The 17359-nt window shown below is 51.7% G+C and overlaps 10 protein-coding genes across 10 annotated transcripts; 6 read left to right on the top strand and 4 right to left on the bottom strand.

Moving 5' to 3' along the window:
* Window positions 1-41: 41 nt before the first annotated feature.
* AUEXF2481DRAFT_5974 (uncharacterized protein) lies at window positions 42-1692 on the top strand (the record flags this gene model as incomplete). Its single annotated transcript, XM_013487339.1, has 5 exons — window positions 42-54; window positions 108-152; window positions 208-649; window positions 706-1172; window positions 1223-1692. 5 exons carry the CDS (start codon window positions 42-44, stop codon window positions 1690-1692), a joined length of 1437 nt encoding a protein of 478 aa, XP_013342793.1.
* A 673-nt stretch (window positions 1693-2365) lies between these two features.
* On the top strand, window positions 2366-4067 carry AUEXF2481DRAFT_89732 (uncharacterized protein). The gene is made up of 2 exons (XM_013487523.1): window positions 2366-3498; window positions 3551-4067. Exons 1-2 carry the CDS (start codon window positions 2506-2508, stop codon window positions 3719-3721), a joined length of 1164 nt encoding a protein of 387 aa, XP_013342977.1. The 5' UTR covers window positions 2366-2505; the 3' UTR covers window positions 3722-4067.
* A 208-nt stretch (window positions 4068-4275) lies between these two features.
* AUEXF2481DRAFT_30461 (uncharacterized protein) lies at window positions 4276-5162 on the top strand (the record flags this gene model as incomplete). The annotated part of the gene is made up of 3 exons (XM_013487388.1): window positions 4276-4513; window positions 4672-5028; window positions 5086-5162. The coding sequence occupies 3 exons, from the start codon at window positions 4276-4278 to the stop codon at window positions 5160-5162; spliced, it is 672 nt and encodes a 223-aa protein (XP_013342842.1).
* AUEXF2481DRAFT_279229 (uncharacterized protein) lies at window positions 5163-5705 on the top strand. Its single transcript, XM_013487576.1, has 2 exons — window positions 5163-5248; window positions 5362-5705. The coding sequence occupies exon 2, from the start codon at window positions 5378-5380 to the stop codon at window positions 5633-5635; it is 258 nt and encodes an 85-aa protein (XP_013343030.1). The 5' UTR covers window positions 5163-5248; window positions 5362-5377; the 3' UTR covers window positions 5636-5705.
* AUEXF2481DRAFT_278783 (uncharacterized protein) lies at window positions 5706-6789 on the bottom strand. Its single transcript, XM_013487575.1, has one exon. It carries the CDS (start codon window positions 6378-6380, stop codon window positions 5775-5777), a length of 606 nt encoding a protein of 201 aa, XP_013343029.1. The 5' UTR covers window positions 6381-6789; the 3' UTR covers window positions 5706-5774.
* A 987-nt stretch (window positions 6790-7776) lies between these two features.
* Window positions 7777-9137, top strand: AUEXF2481DRAFT_5970 (uncharacterized protein; the record flags this gene model as incomplete). The annotated part of the gene is made up of 6 exons (XM_013487338.1): window positions 7777-7836; window positions 7898-7942; window positions 7995-8069; window positions 8125-8354; window positions 8407-8977; window positions 9039-9137. 6 exons carry the CDS (start codon window positions 7777-7779, stop codon window positions 9135-9137), a joined length of 1080 nt encoding a protein of 359 aa, XP_013342792.1.
* Window positions 9138-10249: 1112 nt separating this feature from the next.
* AUEXF2481DRAFT_41076 (uncharacterized protein) lies at window positions 10250-12623 on the bottom strand. The gene is made up of 5 exons (XM_013487446.1): window positions 12569-12623; window positions 11875-12493; window positions 10894-11791; window positions 10774-10841; window positions 10250-10719 (listed from the first exon to the last, which is right to left on the bottom strand). The coding sequence occupies exons 2-5, from the start codon at window positions 12376-12378 to the stop codon at window positions 10390-10392; spliced, it is 1800 nt and encodes a 599-aa protein (XP_013342900.1). The 5' UTR covers window positions 12379-12493; window positions 12569-12623; the 3' UTR covers window positions 10250-10389.
* On the bottom strand, window positions 12454-12796 carry AUEXF2481DRAFT_5968 (uncharacterized protein; the record flags this gene model as incomplete). Its single annotated transcript, XM_013487337.1, has 3 exons — window positions 12454-12519; window positions 12569-12692; window positions 12792-12796. 3 exons carry the CDS (start codon window positions 12794-12796, stop codon window positions 12454-12456), a joined length of 195 nt encoding a protein of 64 aa, XP_013342791.1.
* A 646-nt stretch (window positions 12797-13442) lies between these two features.
* AUEXF2481DRAFT_66614 (uncharacterized protein) lies at window positions 13443-15567 on the top strand (the record flags this gene model as incomplete). The annotated part of the gene is made up of 2 exons (XM_013487505.1): window positions 13443-13691; window positions 13747-15567. The coding sequence occupies 2 exons, from the start codon at window positions 13443-13445 to the stop codon at window positions 15565-15567; spliced, it is 2070 nt and encodes a 689-aa protein (XP_013342959.1).
* AUEXF2481DRAFT_41073 (uncharacterized protein) lies at window positions 15532-16505 on the bottom strand. The gene is made up of 2 exons (XM_013487445.1): window positions 16467-16505; window positions 15532-16412 (listed from the first exon to the last, which is right to left on the bottom strand). Exons 1-2 carry the CDS (start codon window positions 16467-16469, stop codon window positions 15825-15827), a joined length of 591 nt encoding a protein of 196 aa, XP_013342899.1. The 5' UTR covers window positions 16470-16505; the 3' UTR covers window positions 15532-15824.
* Window positions 16506-17359: the final 854 nt, after the last annotated feature.

Raw genomic sequence — 17359 nt, 5'->3', positions numbered from 1 at the left:
GACATCGCAATTGGCATCACATCTCGCCATTTCTAATCATCATGCTGTGTGCAAGTGAGTGGCAGCGCACCATGGTAAAGGAGCATATTCGCTGACGAGCTCGGTAGTCTCTGGAGAGGCCCCTCAGCAGCCGGTTGCGTCGCGCAAGAGCGGTATGATTCCACGCGATTTGCGACAAGTTTGCGCCAAATCTAATACGACCACTAGGCAATGTCTTCGAAAGACGCTTGATCGAATCGTACATTTCCGAAAATGGTACCGACCCGGTGACTGGAGAAGACCTCACTGTCGAAGACCTGGTCGAGCTCAAGCAAGCTCGTACCGTTCGCCCTAGACCCCCGACCTTGACTTCGATTCCCGCCCTCCTCTCTACCTTCCAGAACGAATGGGATGCCCTCATCCTCGAGACATACCAACTTAAGCAACAGCTGGCCGAGACTCGTCAGGAACTCAGTACTGCTCTCTACTACAGCGACTCGGCCGAGAAGGTTATTGCACGTCTGCAGAAGGAGAGAGACGAGGCCAGAGATGCTTTGGCCAAGATTTCTGTTACCTCGACCTCAAATGGCACACATGGAGACGCTATGCAGGTGGATGGACAAGGCTTGCCTGAGGCCATTGTCGCAAAGATTGAGCAAACACAAGCAGAGTGCGTTGATCCAGAGCGACTACTATCTATCGCAGCAACTAACACGGTGCTACCAGATTGTCATCTACACGACGAAAGCGCCCGACGCCCGAAGGCTGGGCAACTCCCGACTCCCTGCAGGCTATGCAGTCCACTCAAAACTCAGAACCTTTGTACCCCGGAGGCCGTTCGATCGCCGTTAACGAGACTGGCGAGTTGGCACTTGTTGGAGGCAGCGATGGCGTCGTTGGTGTCTACTCAGTATCACAGGGCCAGGTCGTTCAGACATTGAAGTGTGGTGGTGGATCCGTGACCGATGCCGTTTGGTGCGGCAACAAGCCTATTGTCGCTCTCTCTACTGGTGCCGTCAAGGTCTTCGACAACGGAGCCGAGACTGCCAGCTTTGATCGCCATGCCGGTGCTGCCAACGCACTTGCTCTCCATCCTTGCGGTGACATTCTTGCTTCGGTCGGCGTGGACAAGAGCTATGTTCTGTACGACCTTCAGTCGCTCCAACCCATCACTCAGGTCTCTACCGATTGTGGTATGTATTCTGCTTCAAAAGACGAAGAGACGAGCGCTGACAGTATCCAGAACTCACAACTGCTGCATTCCACCCTGACGGTCACCTCTTCGCAGCCGGCAGCAGCAAGGGAGCCATCAAACTCTTCGATGTCAAGACTTCGGAGAACGTGGCCAACTTTGACTCTGCCTTCGCACAATCACCTCTTCAGACAGTATCTTTCTCGGAGAACGGCACATGGCTTGCATCAGCAGTCCAAGGACAGACCAGTGTCAGCGTCTGGGACTTGCGCAAGATGGCAGAGATCAAGACGATCGATCTGGGCACGGCGGTCACGGGTGTCAGCTGGGACTACACTGGACAGTACCTCGCAGCATGCGGACAGGGCTTTGTGGCAGTTGAACATTACTCCAAGAGCTCAAAGAGCTGGTCGGAACCATTCAGAAAGGCGCTGAACGCGGTGGATATCAAGTGGGGATCCAAGGCGCAAAGCCTGGTTGCGTTGGCGACAGATGGAAGCGTCAGCGTATTATCATCATGAGCGCAAGATGAGAGCAGTGTCAATATGTTTCAAAAGCAATTAGGATCTGTATCAGGAAAAAGCAAAGATTCTTAGACAAGCCTGGCGTGTTGTGCCGAACGAAAGGCAAGATGTTGAAGGCCAAGCAGTCCAAGGATGCCTTCACCCCATACGCATTCGGGAGTCATCAGTACTGCTGCCACGATGGGAATATAAGATTACGAGGTTCCCTCGATGCGAGAGGCGCTTATGCGTAGACAACTCCAAAAGAGATAGCATTCATTCAGACCCATCATTCGTTCTGCAAGTACTCGTATACGACCGCTCCTTCCCTCGAAAGGCGGACATCCAATCGGGAGAAATGCTAGAACCTAGTGAGTAGATGCCAGGAATTGTTCACCAGCATCAACGCACGGACGCATGAAAGACGATTTACATGCAAGTGATGTGTTGTCGGGGGCTGGCATGCGACTTTGTCAGATGGCGGCAAATTCACCAAACAAAGAGCACGACAGTCGTCACTGGAACCACCGACTTCCCCACACAGGCACTGCTTGACCACCAACCTCAATGCCACACGGCTTTTCTTTCTCTCTGCTTCCAAGACAAAACGACTACTGCTACTGACCGCCCGGGAGTTCGGTGGAGCTGACATCCTCCATCGCCCGTTCTTTGTCCCCAAAGAGCTGCCAACCGCGCAGCATGGATGGTGACCAAAGAAGACCCCCAGTTGATTTCCATTTCCGCCGTCCCGATAGCAATAAGGTGACTTGGTCTTGCCGACAGCTTTGCAAGCATGCATACTGAACGCGCACGTAGCGATCTTACTCCCAAATGGACTCTCGCCGCCGCTCGTCTCCCTCGCCGCTCTTTGTCCGCCAAAACAGTGCCACTCCCGAGCGCCGTCCCACTCCGCCCTACTCTCGCCTCGCTTTGCCCATACCACTACCTTCGCTACGATCTCACTATCCCCATGATGGCTTCGACTTCCGACGTCCTGTTTCTTCGGCTCGATCAAGCACTTCGGCCAACAATGTGATCGACCTGACGTCAGACGATGATGCTGCCCCTACTGGAAACGCCCCAACTCCACAACCACGGCCTGCCGCTGCGCCAGTCGCCCTGCCTCGCTTTGGAAGAGAGATCATAGATCTATCTGCAGACGCTAGCCCCGTACGAGCCACACATCCCCCCAACTTGAGGACCTCACCCAGCCCCGAGGTGCAGTTTGTTTCCAGCAGACCGAGATCACGCACCGATCAACACCCTAACCATCCTCCTCCTCCATTTCTGGATCCGAATCTCGAACGTCGTCGTCCCGTGGCAGGCTTGGTCCTAGATGATCCAGAAGACGATGTCGTGATAGCAGGTGAACGCACTGGCGTCAATCTGCTGGGTCCATTGGCCGCACACAGGAGGACAAATTTCGGCACTCTAGCTCAAAGACTCTTCGAAAGAGGGAACAACACCCTTCCAGGCCTTCCAGGCCTTCGAGCTTTGTATGCCGATGTGATGCGAGAGGGTGTGATGCCGACTCTATTCGGAGGCGTACATGACGAAAACGATCACCGCTTCCCCAATCACATGGGCTTAGCGGACTTGCCGGGCGCCTTGAACTACGAAACCCAAGCCTTCAACTTGGGGACAGGCGGCGAGCATCAACAAGTACCGATACCGAAATTTGATCCGCCAAAACCGGCTGCCGAGGGTTTTACTAGAGATCCAACCGAGGAGGACACCATCGTTTGTCCCAACTGTGAAGATGAGTTGGCCGTCGGGGATAGCGATGAGAAGCGACAAGTCTGGGTCGTCAAGGGCTGCGGTCATGTAAGCCTTTTCGAAGCAGCATCTCCAGAAACACAACTAACATGATTAATAGGTCTACTGCGGTACATGCATGAACAATCGCAAGAGGAAAACGACGAAATCCACAAAAGGAAAAGGACGAGCAGACGATCCAATGCTGCCGAGCCCCTTCGCGGCCTGCCGTGCCGATGATTGTGACGTCCGCGTCTCTCACAAGAGTGATGTGATGCAGATCTTCCTCTGAGCTCTCGGTCTCCATCTTGACTCTCTCGTTTCTTCTTCTCTACTGTTGATACCCTCATCTTTCGTGCGTGGGTCGCTGCATTGGTTGTGGAGGATTGGGATTTTGTATTTTCGGGGTGTAAAAAAGGAGCATGGACATGTTCTCTTGAGACGGGCGGGCAAACCACGTCTTCAAGCATGCATAGCGATGGCGTTTATCAATGGTGACATCTTTTCGGAAGAGAGAGAGAGAGAGCAGAAAGTGCTCCTCGCGGCGTTAACTTCATGGGCTCTCGACATTCGCTTTATTAGAGCAGTGCTCATCAGAGGGAACAACATTTCAAAGCTCTAGCTTGATTCATTCATTCAATCAATATTGATATCAGCTTCTCGTCCTACACATATTTCTGGATGTCGTAAATAGTGATGCCGCTGAACCTATGGCGGAGCTTCCCGATGTAAACAGTGATCGACACAAGTCCAAAGCTCCTTCCTCAGGGTCCAATCTCGAAACACCAATCTGTCCAAACAGCACCAACTTCCTCGCCAATCGCACCTCGAGATCTTTCACACACAATGGCTGACCGACCTCAACAACCCGTTCGACCTGCTCGCGCACGCAAGGGCTCGCCCATCAAGACCGGATACCTGGTTCTCTACAATGCTGTGTCGACTATTCTTTGGGGCACCATTTTGGGCCGCGTCCTGTTGATTGCTTCCGTGCATGGCACGAAGTATGTTTACCCGGGTGTTGGAGAGTTTGCAAAGTGGACGCAGACATTGGCGTTGTTGGAAGTTGTGCATGCCGCTGTTGGTGAGTAGAGACTTTCTTTCCGGACTCATGGTTAGCAAGAGATGGAATGGCCAGGAGGAGCATCAGAACAAGGGAAAGAGAGCAATAGCAAGGGACAGACAGTCTGGCTCGAGGGAAGTAAAGAGAGATATCTGGCTAACACAACTCCTTTTTCACAGGCATCGTACGCGCCCCTCTCCTCACAACCCTTATGCAAGTCGCCAGCCGTATCCTCTTAATCTGGGGCATTGTCCACCCCTTCCCCAACACCGTCGCCTACTCTCCCATCTACAGCTCTATGCTGGTCGCCTGGTCTGTCACTGAAGTCATTCGCTACTCCTACTTCGCCATCAACCTCTCTACCGGAAGCGTCCCTGGTATCTGGCTCTGGCTCAGATACAACACTTTCTTTGTGCTTTATCCTCTGGGTATCAGCAGTGAGTGTGCACTGGTTTGGAAGGCTGCCACTGGCCCTGCTGGACAGTATACTGGTGTCAAGGAGGCTTTGTTTGCGATTTTGTTGATCTATGTGCCTGGTAAGTTGAGGGGGGGATGTTGCTGGCAGTAGGGAAAGACTAATGTTTTCTCAACAGGCTCGTATATTCTCTTTACGCATATGATGGCTCAACGTCGCAAGGTCATGCGTGGAAACCACGCAAAGACCATTTGAGTAAATTGTGCTTTGCTGCTCATACCGAAAAAGAATGCTCTCTTGCTTCTGAGATGAAATTCCAATTAGAATGTACATAATAGCTGGTCAGATATAGCCACGACTCCCTGAAAGGCTTGAAGCTGTCAATACTTTGCATTTACCAAAAGTACCATGATCAGAAGCTAGCAGGCTGATCTGTCATGACTGTTTACGTTAGAGGAGAGTTTGAAGGCATGCACGAATCTCAGGCTCATTGGAGTCTGCCACTCCCGGTGATGTCGAGCTGTAGACGGGCACAATCGTTTTCCAAAGCCGAGAGTCTACAAAGAGAGCCATCGAAACGATGTACCTTCGTAAGCATGACTGCAATTTTATACAGTACCATGCTTCGAGTCAGCTGCGAGCGTAACATACATCAGTCACGGGAGAAGGACGGTTTCAGAGAAGACGGCTTCCAAATCGATCTCTCATGTCAAAGACACTCACGATGAAGATCTAAGGAAGATCATGTTATCCATTCTTTCTGAAATGTGAAATTGGGATCGCTATTTAGGAAAGAAACTGTCATCACTGTCTTTGTCTCGAGTATTGCGATCCAGTTCTCTCGATTTCTTTTCTTCTCTGTTTTCTTCATCTCGCTCTCCCGTGTGCTTCACTGTTGTTCGTTTCGTGCTGGTTGTGTCCTTGGATGCTTCGTTTCGCTGTCTTGCTTCTTGTTGCTGTCGTTTCTTTGCGCGCAGCAGCCAGCATTTTCTTGTCAAAGAACTGCCATGTCTTACGCGAATAGGCTATCGAGACAAGTCCAGACTTGCTTGTGGCGTGAAGCAAGCGAAGGCCGATGGAGATGACGTTGCTATTGGCAGCAAGATTCGAGAAGGCTTGGTCAAGCAGGCTGCAGTACTTTGGAGTTCCACGTCTGTCTTTGAAACCGATAACGACAGAATTGAGGTGACGAGCGAAGACCGGATGCTCGGTTATCTTGACCAGCGCTCTCAGGCCAACGGAGGAGAGCTCGTAGACACGATCTTGGAAGTAGATCCTGGCAAAACGAGCAGCTGTTCCTTCCCGAAAGACCTTGGCCGACAGCCGGAGATTCGGAGAATCTGTGATATCGACGTGGCTGGCAACCATACACATGACCTCGTTCGGGAGGTAGGGAATGTGTATGCTTGTTGTCGTAACACTTGGCGGATTTAAGACTGAGGGTTGATGATTTGTTCCTGGAGCAGCACTCATGTCGACGAGTGTGATGTGCGGTAGGAGGTCGGACGATTGGCAGTCGATGGCTGATGGTTGATAGTCGATGGCTGATCGGTGATGGTTGGTAGTTGGTAGTTGGTAGGTGATGTGGGGGTAATGATTGAAGATGGTGATGCAAACTTCAGTGAGTTTGAATGTGGAGGTGGAGGAAGAGGATTGGTGCAGCAGATAGAATATAAGACCAAGATTGGCTTGACGGTGACAGTGAGAGTAGAACTGTTGTGAGCTGGGAGCTCACCGGAAAAGTTAGTATTGTCGAGTCTCTTTTTACGAAGATGCAGGCTATCACTGCTTAGAAAATGCATCTTGCCCAGGTTTGAAGCAAGAGCTGCAACAGTTGATTATTCAACTTCACTTCGGTGTTCACAAAGAGCTGTTTGTAATCGTCTAAGACCCCCAGTCATACCGACTCCCTGCTTGCTCGACTGTCGCCGCTCTCCTGGCAAGACAGAGCAACAGTGTGCCGTATAAAAGCAGCATTACGTCCTGGTCTGAGGAAGTATTTGTGGGTATTGATCCAAGTCGCTTCTTAGATCATCCGGCGCCGAGAGCAAGATTGGTAAAAAGCCGTAGATATGCAGATTGTCTGCAAATTCGAGAACTTGCCATCAAGAGTCGTGCTATACAGGCGGCTCTCGTATAGCAGGCCAATCGTCGAACGGTATTGTGCATATTGATGATCCACGACCACTAAGCATGTTGCATGGAGAATTGACCTACTCTTTGCGTGTAGACGTGAAGATTGTCATTACCATAGAGAAGCGCTTCCACTGGGTGGTCATCATGTAAATTTGTCACCTGTCATCATGGCCTTCTTGCAATTGAAACTGTCGCCGGCCTCGGTGAGACTTTGCAGGGCTTGTAGGTTTCATGGCATGAGATGGCAATTGAACTGTTGGGATCGGAGACCCGTGTTTCCAGGCTTGACTTGCTACGACGTCCAAGCTTTGGCTGGTTGCTGAGGAAGGAAAGCTGACCGCTTCTGGGCGTCGTCGAAGCTGGAAAGAGCTCTCGAGATTCGGACGGCGTGCAACATTTCTATGGTCAGAATCCATTTCTCCGGACTTATGGTAAGTGGCGAGAGCTCATTCGTGCGTTTTTTATGGCAGCACCGCAAGATGCGAGAAGTCAAGAGCTCGTCGACTCCGATTTCCTCCGTCGGCGGACCTCGGTGTTACTCCTCTGTGTTTCCAAACGTGTGTGTGATGCAACCAATTATTATGCCCCTCGGGTCCGTGCGGACAGTATGATGCAGTGCCCCGCTAATTGAGGCCTCTTAATCTTCAGCTCAACACTCCTCGCTCGACTTCCTTCTCATCTTCATCTTTCTTCAATTCCACAAGAAATAACAACCCATACACATCAATTCACTATGTCTGCTGCCGAAGTTCTCAAGAAGTCTGGTGTCATCTACGGCGAGGACGTCAAGACCGTACGTTGTTCGCGAGACACAACAAGCTGTAAAGAAACTTCGCTAACATTTGTGACTGCAGCTCTTCAAGTACGCCCAGGAGAAGAAGTTCGCCATCCCTGCCATTGTAAGTTGGGACCAACCATGAATCGGATTGGTCATTCACTAACATTGCCAAGAACTGCACTTCTTCCTCCACCGTCGTTGCCTCGCTCGAGGCTGCCCGCGACAACAAGGCCCCCATCATCCTCCAGGTAAGGACTTTTGTAATCAACAGATTGAGAACAAACAGCTCATAACATCAAACAGGTTTCTCAGGGTGGTGCTGCCTACTTCGCCGGTAAGGGTGTCGACAACAAGAACCAGGAGGCTTCCATCGCCGGTTCCATTGCTGCCGCTCACTACATCCGTGCCGTTGCTCCCGCCTACGGTATTCCCGTTGTCCTCCACACCGACCACTGCGCCAAGAAGCTCCTCCCATGGCTCGATGGCATGATGGAGGCCGATGAGGCCTTCTTCAAGAAGAACGGCACCCCTCTGTAAGTTGGTCATGCCTTGATCATCAAAATCCACTCCCTAATAAACTCCCAGCTTCTCTTCCCACATGATCGATCTCTCCGAGGAGGAGGTTGACTACAACATCCAGACCACCAAGAAGTACCTCGAGCGTGCTGCTCCCATGAAGCAGTGGCTCGAGATGGAGATCGGTATCACTGGTGGTGAGGAGGACGGTGTCAACAACGAGGATGTTGACAACAACTCCCTCTACACCCAGCCCGAGGACATCTACGAGATCTACAAGACCCTCTCTGAGGTCTCTCCCTTCTTCTCCATCGCCGCCGGTTTCGGTAACGTCCACGGTGTCTACAAGCCTGGCAACGTCAAGCTCCAGCCCGGTCTTCTGTCCAAGCACCAGAAGTACGTCCAGGAGAAGACTGGCTCCAAGGATGACAAGCCCGTCTTCCTCGTCTTCCACGGCGGTTCCGGCTCTTCCGTTGAGGAGTTCCAGGAGGCCATCTCCTACGGTGTCTGCAAGGTCAACCTCGACACTGACCTCCAGTACGCCTACACTGAGGGTATCCGCGACTACATGGTCGGCAAGAAGGACTACCTCAGCAGCCAGGTCGGCAACCCCGACGGTGCTGACAAGCCCAACAAGAAGGTACGTTCATACCCTATTTCACTCCATCGATCGTTCCTGTATACTAATGTTATCCCAACAGTACTACGACCCCCGCGTCTGGGTTCGTGAGGGTGAGAAGACCATGACCAAGCGTGTCACCGTCGCCCTTAAGGACTTCAACACTGCCAACCAGCTTTAAATCATTTCAAGATGATGATTTACGAAAAAAGATACACCCTGCTTATTGGAACGTGATGGAGGTTAATCGCCTTATCATTGCGTGAAACAGGATGATATCTAATCACTTACGGGTTTATGAATGCTACCTCAGGTACCTTTCTTCACAAGTAGTTGTAGAAAGACAAAATTTGTTGTACATATTGTTTGTTTATCTTTTTGTTCTCACATTGTCTGTTCGTCCATTCCTCTACGTGTCTGTCTCTGTTTACCATGTCGGATCGTGGCCCGAGTCAGCATGCTCAACGAATGGAAGCAATCGATGATTGCAAAGCTGCAAACTCGATTTCTTGCTGACCCGGATCGACACGCCAGGAAAAAAACCAATGGGGATGAAGTCATCTCTTTGGCGAGGGTCTTTTTGTTTGCGGAGTCGCGGTCCGAGAAGGCTCGGGTATCATGGCCGAATCATGCTGTTTCTCATCATGCTGCTTTAGCTGACATGATGCACAATCATGCTACTTTTTCTCGTAGATGATCATAACCACCTACCAATTCCCGGAAACATTATGGACCTCTGGCATCCAATAGCAATTCTTGATATATTCTTGAATCGCCAACTTGGGTAAAGTGGATGGAAATCCACAAGATCGCAAGCGTCAGTCATCTTTGGTGCAGGCTTTGCTGTCCCTGGTTTCAGAAACATGAAACATCACAAAGTTCATCATCGCGTCTATCCTTGCACATAACGCTCATTGTACCACCACCTGATCTAAGCAGAATCTAGCAAATAGTTATATTCTACCTAGTGTATTCCAAATTGCCTCTCGATCGGTGTGGAAACGAGATTGGATATCGAGCTGTAATCGTCGTCAGGGTGGCCTGCTCGACGAGCATCTCTGACAAATACAAATCCGCATCGTGTCTCGCATCAATGCACTCTGAATGGCTTCATTCTGCCTGACCATGTTCGGTCAGATCTCTCCGAGATTGAGGTGTCAATCGCTATCTCACGTGGTGGAGTAGGGATGAACAGAAGCGTTCTCAAACATGACAGTCTGTCGGCCAGGCTTGACCACGAAGCGCACAAAACTGACGATGATGAGTTGCTACACTTGGTCAAAAACATGTTATCGCTAGGGGCAAACATCTGATTAATTGCTTTCTCCTGAAAGTACTAGGATTGTGACTACGCTAGGCCAAGGCGACCTTCATAACCTGCATTAATTTGTGACTTCATGCCCTCGACATGAGACCTCACGGATACACATCTACTAGTAGCGAGGAGGCTGGGGAGGGGCACCATAGCCTTGCTGCTGGCCTCCATAACCGCCCTGCTGAGGTGGGTAGCCGCCTTGCTGCTGACCATAACCTCCTTGCTGTTGAGGAGGGTAGCCACCTTGCTGTTGGCCGTAGCCGCCTTGTTGCTGCTGGCCGTAGCCTGGGGGAGCACCGCCAGGCGGGGCAAATTGCTGCTGACCACCATAGCCACCCTGCTGAGGTGGGGGAGCACCATATCCGGGAGCGCCGCCAGGAGGATGGTTTGACTTCTCGTCCTTGGTGTCGTATGAGGGGTCGATTGCACCGAGGATCAATTTGAGGATCTGTATCACATAAGTTAGCAGAGTCCATGCGTAGCTGGGTTGATTGTTGCTTACCCAAAGATCGGGAGTGAGATCGACAGGGGGGTTAGCACGTGCCATCTCAGCAGACTCGTTCTCGAAGTCTAGGCATTGTCAGCATATGGCTCGGATAGAGCATGAGGTGCAGAGACATACTGGAAGTACAGTCGACCAACTGTCCAACAGTAGGGTCATCATCGAGCTTGCCGAGGAACTCGCGAGCCTTCTCATCGTTTCCGACTTGGGCAAATTGGAAGGCAATTGCTCCAGGACCGTATTGCGAGTTGCTGGCCTCCTGAATGGCGTAACGAACAGTGTCAAAGACGGCAGTGGTAGGCTCTCCTGCAGGCTGTCCGTCCGTGATGGTAATAACCAAAATGGGCTTGCGCATCTGTCTGCTGCGGATGGCAGGTACGACAATGCCCTCAACGACCTTCTTGCGAAGCTCAGTACCCATAGGTGTGAGACCGCTGAACTTGTGGCCAGCAACAAGCTGCTGGATCTGTTGCTCAGTCTTGATGTGCTCAACCATGTGCTGGGGAGGGTTGTCATTCATGAAACGGACGGAAATGCCGTCGTCGTCGAAGAGGGTAGCGGCGGTAGCGACACGCTCGAGGATAAGCTGGAGATCCTTGATGCGCTCGCCGTTCTCCTCGAACTTCATGGAACCACTGTCATCAATGTAGAGAACGACGTCGTACAGAGCCAACTTGACAATATCGTTGCCGATCTCCTTGTTGATGCGCCACTGCTGGCACAGACGGTCGACCTGGGCTGAGGCCTTCTGAGCGATCTGGTCGATTATGGGCGAGCCGGGAGGGTAGAAGGCCTGGAGGCGCTTCTCTTGGATGGTCTGCTGGAGCGACTGCTTGTATGCTTGGATCTCAGCAGGACCGGCAGGCTGCGAAGGAGGGGCACCGTAGCCACCCTGGCCACCCTGAGGGGCTCCGGGCTGCTGTCCAGGGTATCCGCCCTGCTGGGGTTGGGGTGGGTAACCACCTTGCTGCTGGGGAGGTGCGCCGTATCCGCCCTGTTGCTGCTGAGGAGGCTGGCCCTGTAAAGACGTCATGTCAGCGAGCAATTCTACAGAGGTTGCGAGAATCAATGAAAACACGGTGTCGCAAAGATGTCACGAACATATCCAGGAGGACCGCCACCATATTGCTGTTGCTGAGATCCGTATGCCGGCTGGCTCTGTCCGTATGGCTGCTGAGGTTGACCATAAGAAGGTTGTTGACTCAAGCCGTAAGGAGGCTGACTTTGGCCGTGTGATGGAGGCTGGCTCTGACCAAAGGGAGTCTGGCCCTGGCTCTGGCCGAAAGGCGCAGGAGATTGTGGTGGGTATCCTTGGCTCTGACCATACTGCGACTGCTGTCCTGGAGGTGGAGGCGGAGGAGGCCTATTATAGCCTTGAGAGGGAGCTGTACTGTAGGGCTGTTGGGCTGACTGAGGATATTGCTGAGAAGGATAAGGTGTCTGTTGCGATTGACCATAGGGAGCAGGAGAAGAATAGCCACCAGGGTTCTGCTGTCCTTGCTGGGGAGGTTGCGACTGGAAGGGCGAGTTGGCAAAAGGTCGTTGCGGTGGAGGCGGGGGCGCGCCGTAGCCGGAGGCGCCAGGATATGCTTGGTAGCCCGACATGGTTCCAGAGAAGAATATGGACGTGACGACGATGCGAGTGAAGAGATGGAAAGAGTCAAGGAAACAGGCAAACACTCACTTGAGGCTGGTAGGCTTGGTACTGAGCTTGGCCGGGCTGTTTTGCATGTCAACGTCAGCCGACTGATCCGTCGTCATCAAAGCTTGGTGGGGCAGCTCGGGTCCAACTCACGTAGCCACCTGGCTTCGGTGCTCCTTGCTGCTGTTGCTGCTGGTATGAAGCTGGAGGGGGTGCGCCGCCGTATGCTCCACCAGGAGGAGCGCCGCCCTGAGCTGCTGCGAGCTTGCTTGCCAGACTGTACACATTCATCAGCTTGCTGTTACTTTGTTCATGACGTGTGCTATGGCCGCGGGGTACGCGTCCTCTTCACGGCACCGTCAGGCATTGTACGCACCCCATGTTGATATCGCGATGTATGAACTTTGATGTGGTTTGCGAAGGGAAGAAAGAGGACGAAGTGATTGGAAGATGGAATGTCTGAGCCAAGAGAGGAGAGCAGTGACGAAGGTGCTTTGATTTAATGTCAGGAACCCGCCAAGCCTCAAGTGGCAGTGAGCCCTCAGCCACAACTGTCCATCGAATCGTTCGTGTCTATTCGCGCCTGTCTGACTTCATACTTCACGGCGCTTACTCGCAGCTTTAGAAAGGATTCATCATAATGTTGGTTGCGCCTCTCTGATGTTGCAACCCTAGGTGAAGGATCTGGGATGTCCTCTGGATGTGAGATTGGCGATTTGCTTCTGCTACTGCTAGCCTATGATCTGGTGTCGATTCCAGTGGTTGGTCTGCGTGAGCCCACTCCCAACATCTCTAGCGATGTCCCTACCTTATAGGCCTATAGCTCTTGTTCGGACCTTGTCCAAGCGAAGCGGACCTCCGTTGCGGAACTCATCACCGCAATATCCGGATTTCGGCTCCAAACCTTCCCCGCGTCGGGATGCTTTGGAGAGCAACCCGGTCATATACTTGTCCAATCGCAACATTTTCAGGAGACTTTGTGCCATCTACTATATTTCCAGTCAAACGACCAATAGTGACTCAAGCAATGCCTCACGCGAATGGTGACAACGACTCTAGTGTCGCCAATGGCCAGGACCTCGGATCCGAGCTTTGGAGGCACCCAGCGCCTGAGACCACGCAGATGTGGAAATTTCTACAGACAGTAAACAAAGAGAATGGTCTTGGTCTTGAAAGCTACGACGATCTCTACGACTGGAGCATTGATCAAACTGTGGGTTTCTGGGATGCTGTATGGCAATTCACTGGCATCAAGGCCTCAGCCCCCTACGATGAGGTACGCAGACGTGTGGATCATATTCGAGATAGAAGCGTATATTGATATAGAGAAGGTCTTGCCAAAAGATGCTCCCATGTTTCCAAGGCCATCCTTCTTCCGCGGAGCGAGACTGAACTTCGCCGAAAACCTACTCTTCCCACCTCAAGCACCAAGCCCGGATAGTCCAGCCATCATCGCAGCCACCGAGACTGACCGAGAGACGGTAACATGGGCTGGACTGCGCGAGAAGGTTCGTGTATGCCAATCTGGTATGCTTGCTACCAATGTCAAGCCAGGAGATAGAGTGGCAGGGTATGTTGCTAATCATACCAATGCTCTGGTTGCCATGTTGGCCGCGACATCACTTGGAGCCATCTGGACAGCAATCAGCCCGGATACTGGTGTGACTGCAGTGCTGGATCGTCTTACTCAGATCGAGCCTGTCATCTTGTTTGCCGACAATGCCAGTATGTACAATGGCAAGACTCATCCTACCATGCCGAAGGTTCAGGAGATAGGCTCTTCTCTACCTAGTCTAAAGGCACTCGTCATATTCCCCACGGTTACATCAGTATCAACGGAGATTGACGTGGAATCACTGGCGGGGATTGCAGTCTCGTATGACAGCTTCGCAAAGAACGAGGCCACGCCCAAGGAAATCATATTTACACAGCTGCCCCCAGATCACCCAGTCTATATCCTCTACAGCTCGGGAACCACAGGAGCACCGAAATGTATCGTCCACGGTGCGATCGGTACACTCATCCAACATAAGAAGGAGCACATCCTACATTGCGACATTCTACCAGGAGACAAGCTGTTCTACTTCACAACCTGCACATGGATGATGTGGCATTGGCTGGTCTCAGGCCTAGCGAGCGGTGCAACTTTGGTGCTGTATGACGGCTCGCCTTTCAGATATGTTTCAGATGGCAAGTCTGTTCCAGATGATCTGGCTATGGCAAAGTTGATCGACGAATTGAGCATCACACATTTCGGAACCTCGGCCAAGTATCTCTCGGTCCTAGAGCAGAAGTCTGTCATGCCCAAAGAGCAGGATGTCACTCTGAAGACGCTCAAAGCGATCTACAGCACTGGCTCTCCTCTCGCACCATCAACATTCCAATATGTCTACCAAGCATTTGGCTCAATAAACCTGGGAAGCATCACAGGCGGCACAGACATCATTTCTCTCTTCGGCGCTCCTTGCCAACTGACCCCTGTATACACCGGCGAGATCCAAGTCCTCGGCCTCGGTATGGCCGTTCGCGCCTGGGACTACCTCGGTGCCGATGTAACAACTACAGGTGCAGCCGGCGACCTTGTCTGCACAAAACCCTTCCCCTGTCAACCAGTCCAATTCTGGGGTCCCACAGGCGAGTCCAAGTACCAGAGCTCATACTTCGAGACCTTCCCCGGAGTCTGGCATCATGGAGATTTCATCCGCTTCAACCCAAAGACTGGAGGCTTGTATATGCTTGGTCGTAGCGATGGTATTCTCAAGCCGTCAGGTGTGAGATTCGGCAGTGCGGAGATCTACAACATCTTGCTTAAGCATTTCCCTGAGCAAGTCGAGGATGCCTTGTGCATTGGTCGTCGTCGCGAGACGGATGACGACGAGACCGTTGTGCTGTTCTTGAAGATGAAGGAGGGAGAGCAGTTCGATACTGATTTGGTCAAGGGAATTCAAAAGGTCATCAGGATGGAGCTCAGCGCTCGCCATGTTCCTGGCATTGTGGACGAGACCCCCGAGATTCCAGTGACGACGAACGGAAAGAAGATTGAGGCCGCGGTCAAGCAGATCCTATGCGGTATGAACGTTAAGACGTCGGCATCGGTTGCTAATGCTGGATGTCTCGACTGGTACAGAGAGTGGTCAAGCACACATAATTGAGAGATCACGGTAAGTCCTACAACCTGGAGTTAGCTATAGAAGGACATTTTACTCGAGTTTGGGACACAGAAGCAATCCTCAATCAGAGTCTTCAAGTGGTATGTGATAATAGATCGAGGAATGACTTTGAGCTCTCGTGGAGACAACGAAATAGATGCATACCATGAACTCCTGCTAAAATGGGGTATTTTGCGACGAAATGCGCATAGCAAAGCAAACCAGACCCTCCCTCTTTCTTCCTTGTCTTTGTCAGGCGATCAACCGAAGACACCAGCTCTTCTCATCACGCCCTCAAAGTCCTCTCTTCCAACAACAGGACCACCTCCACTCGTGGCCTCCTTGATCATGTCTCTTAGCATCTTGTCAGGAACGTCTTCTCTGAGCTCGCGAGCGACACGTCTGAGATGGGCTAACGTGATGAAGTCGCCTTCTCCGCGTGTAAATAGCGTAAAAGCCGCGTCGACTTCCTCGTTTTGTTGCTCGGGATCGTTGTGTCTTGCATGAAGCTTGAGTGCAGCGACGGCGACAAAATGTGCATATGTGACAAACCCACTCTCTTCCGGGTCCACTGCTTCGAGTATCTCAGACAGCTCTGCTGCCGAGGTGGGTGGTGTGTTCAAGGCGATGAGGCAGCGTCGTACATCTTCTGTTCGTAGAACTCCTTCTTTCTCGTCCGAGTAGTCCGAGTCATCCGTCACGGCGAATAGAGCGAAGGCTTCAAGTATTTCATTTTCTTGGTCGGCGGTGATGTCGTTCTCTTTGGCTAATTTCGAGGCGCGTTTCTTTGGTGCCGCTGCTGCTGCCGCTGCTGCTTTGCCGGCTGCTGCCTTGCCACGTTTGGGAGGCTAGTTGAAGTGTTAGACAGGTTTGACACGCAATGCTTCAATTTCAAAACTCACCATGTCTACAAGGGCCACCTTTTGCAGCACAAAAGTCGAGAAATCTAAAGTGGTCGAGGGCAGACGCGATTGATCGATGATGTCGACTTTGCTTTGTTTGTCGAGCACATGGACTGTGCGCAGATTCATCAAAACTTCAGGTTCTGATGAGACTTTCCTGCTTCCTTCCCAAACAAACACATTTCTTGTAGACGAAGAGCAACACCTAGTCCAAGCGATTCTGAAAGACAAATCCTATCTTCCCAGCTGCTTGTGTTAAGAGTGTGCCTTTAGGCCAAGTAGACCCTTTTCCTTCTTTACCCCTCCCCCAACACAAACAAGCTGTTTCATATGCTAGAGCCCGCCATCTCCAACAATCCAGGATGAAGCGAGTGTGGACAAAGCAGCAATATTGAACAACCCTCGGGGAGTCCCTTCAGACAGAACCGGGGTCTTTGTCATTCTTCATACGCGGTCGTGGCTAGCCTGCGACTGGGTCGAGTGATGGAGTGGACATTTCCATATCTACAAATCAATCTTTTGACCTTCAAGCTCTACTGTTCCACTGTTGCTTTCTGCTTTTGCATAGTGTACATCCAGAGGCATTATCTATGTGTTGTGCTGATCGCTATAGACCGTGCCCTGAGGCCTTGGCTGCCTTCTGCAAGCATAGACATCACTGGTCATCTTCCAACTCAAACCTCCTCGACCGTCATAATGCACGGCGCTTCCGCAATATGGACAGCCTCTTAGAGGCGTGCTCTTGGCTCTTGTCAAGACATAGTTGTGCAATTCTTCTACTAGCCCTGGAAAAACGGTTTAGCAAAAGAGAAACTGACAAGGAAGTCGCACGCATGTCGGTCTCCAACGAGTGAGACGGCATACGATCAGCTCCGAGATCCTGTTCGATGCTT

Source organism: Aureobasidium subglaciale (assembly GCF_000721755.1).
Source record: "Aureobasidium subglaciale EXF-2481 unplaced genomic scaffold scaffold_13, whole genome shotgun sequence".
NCBI classification, from domain to species: domain Eukaryota; kingdom Fungi; phylum Ascomycota; class Dothideomycetes; order Dothideales; family Saccotheciaceae; genus Aureobasidium; species Aureobasidium subglaciale.
Note: the sequence above shows the minus strand (reverse complement) of the source record. Positions and strands in the feature narration are given on the sequence as shown.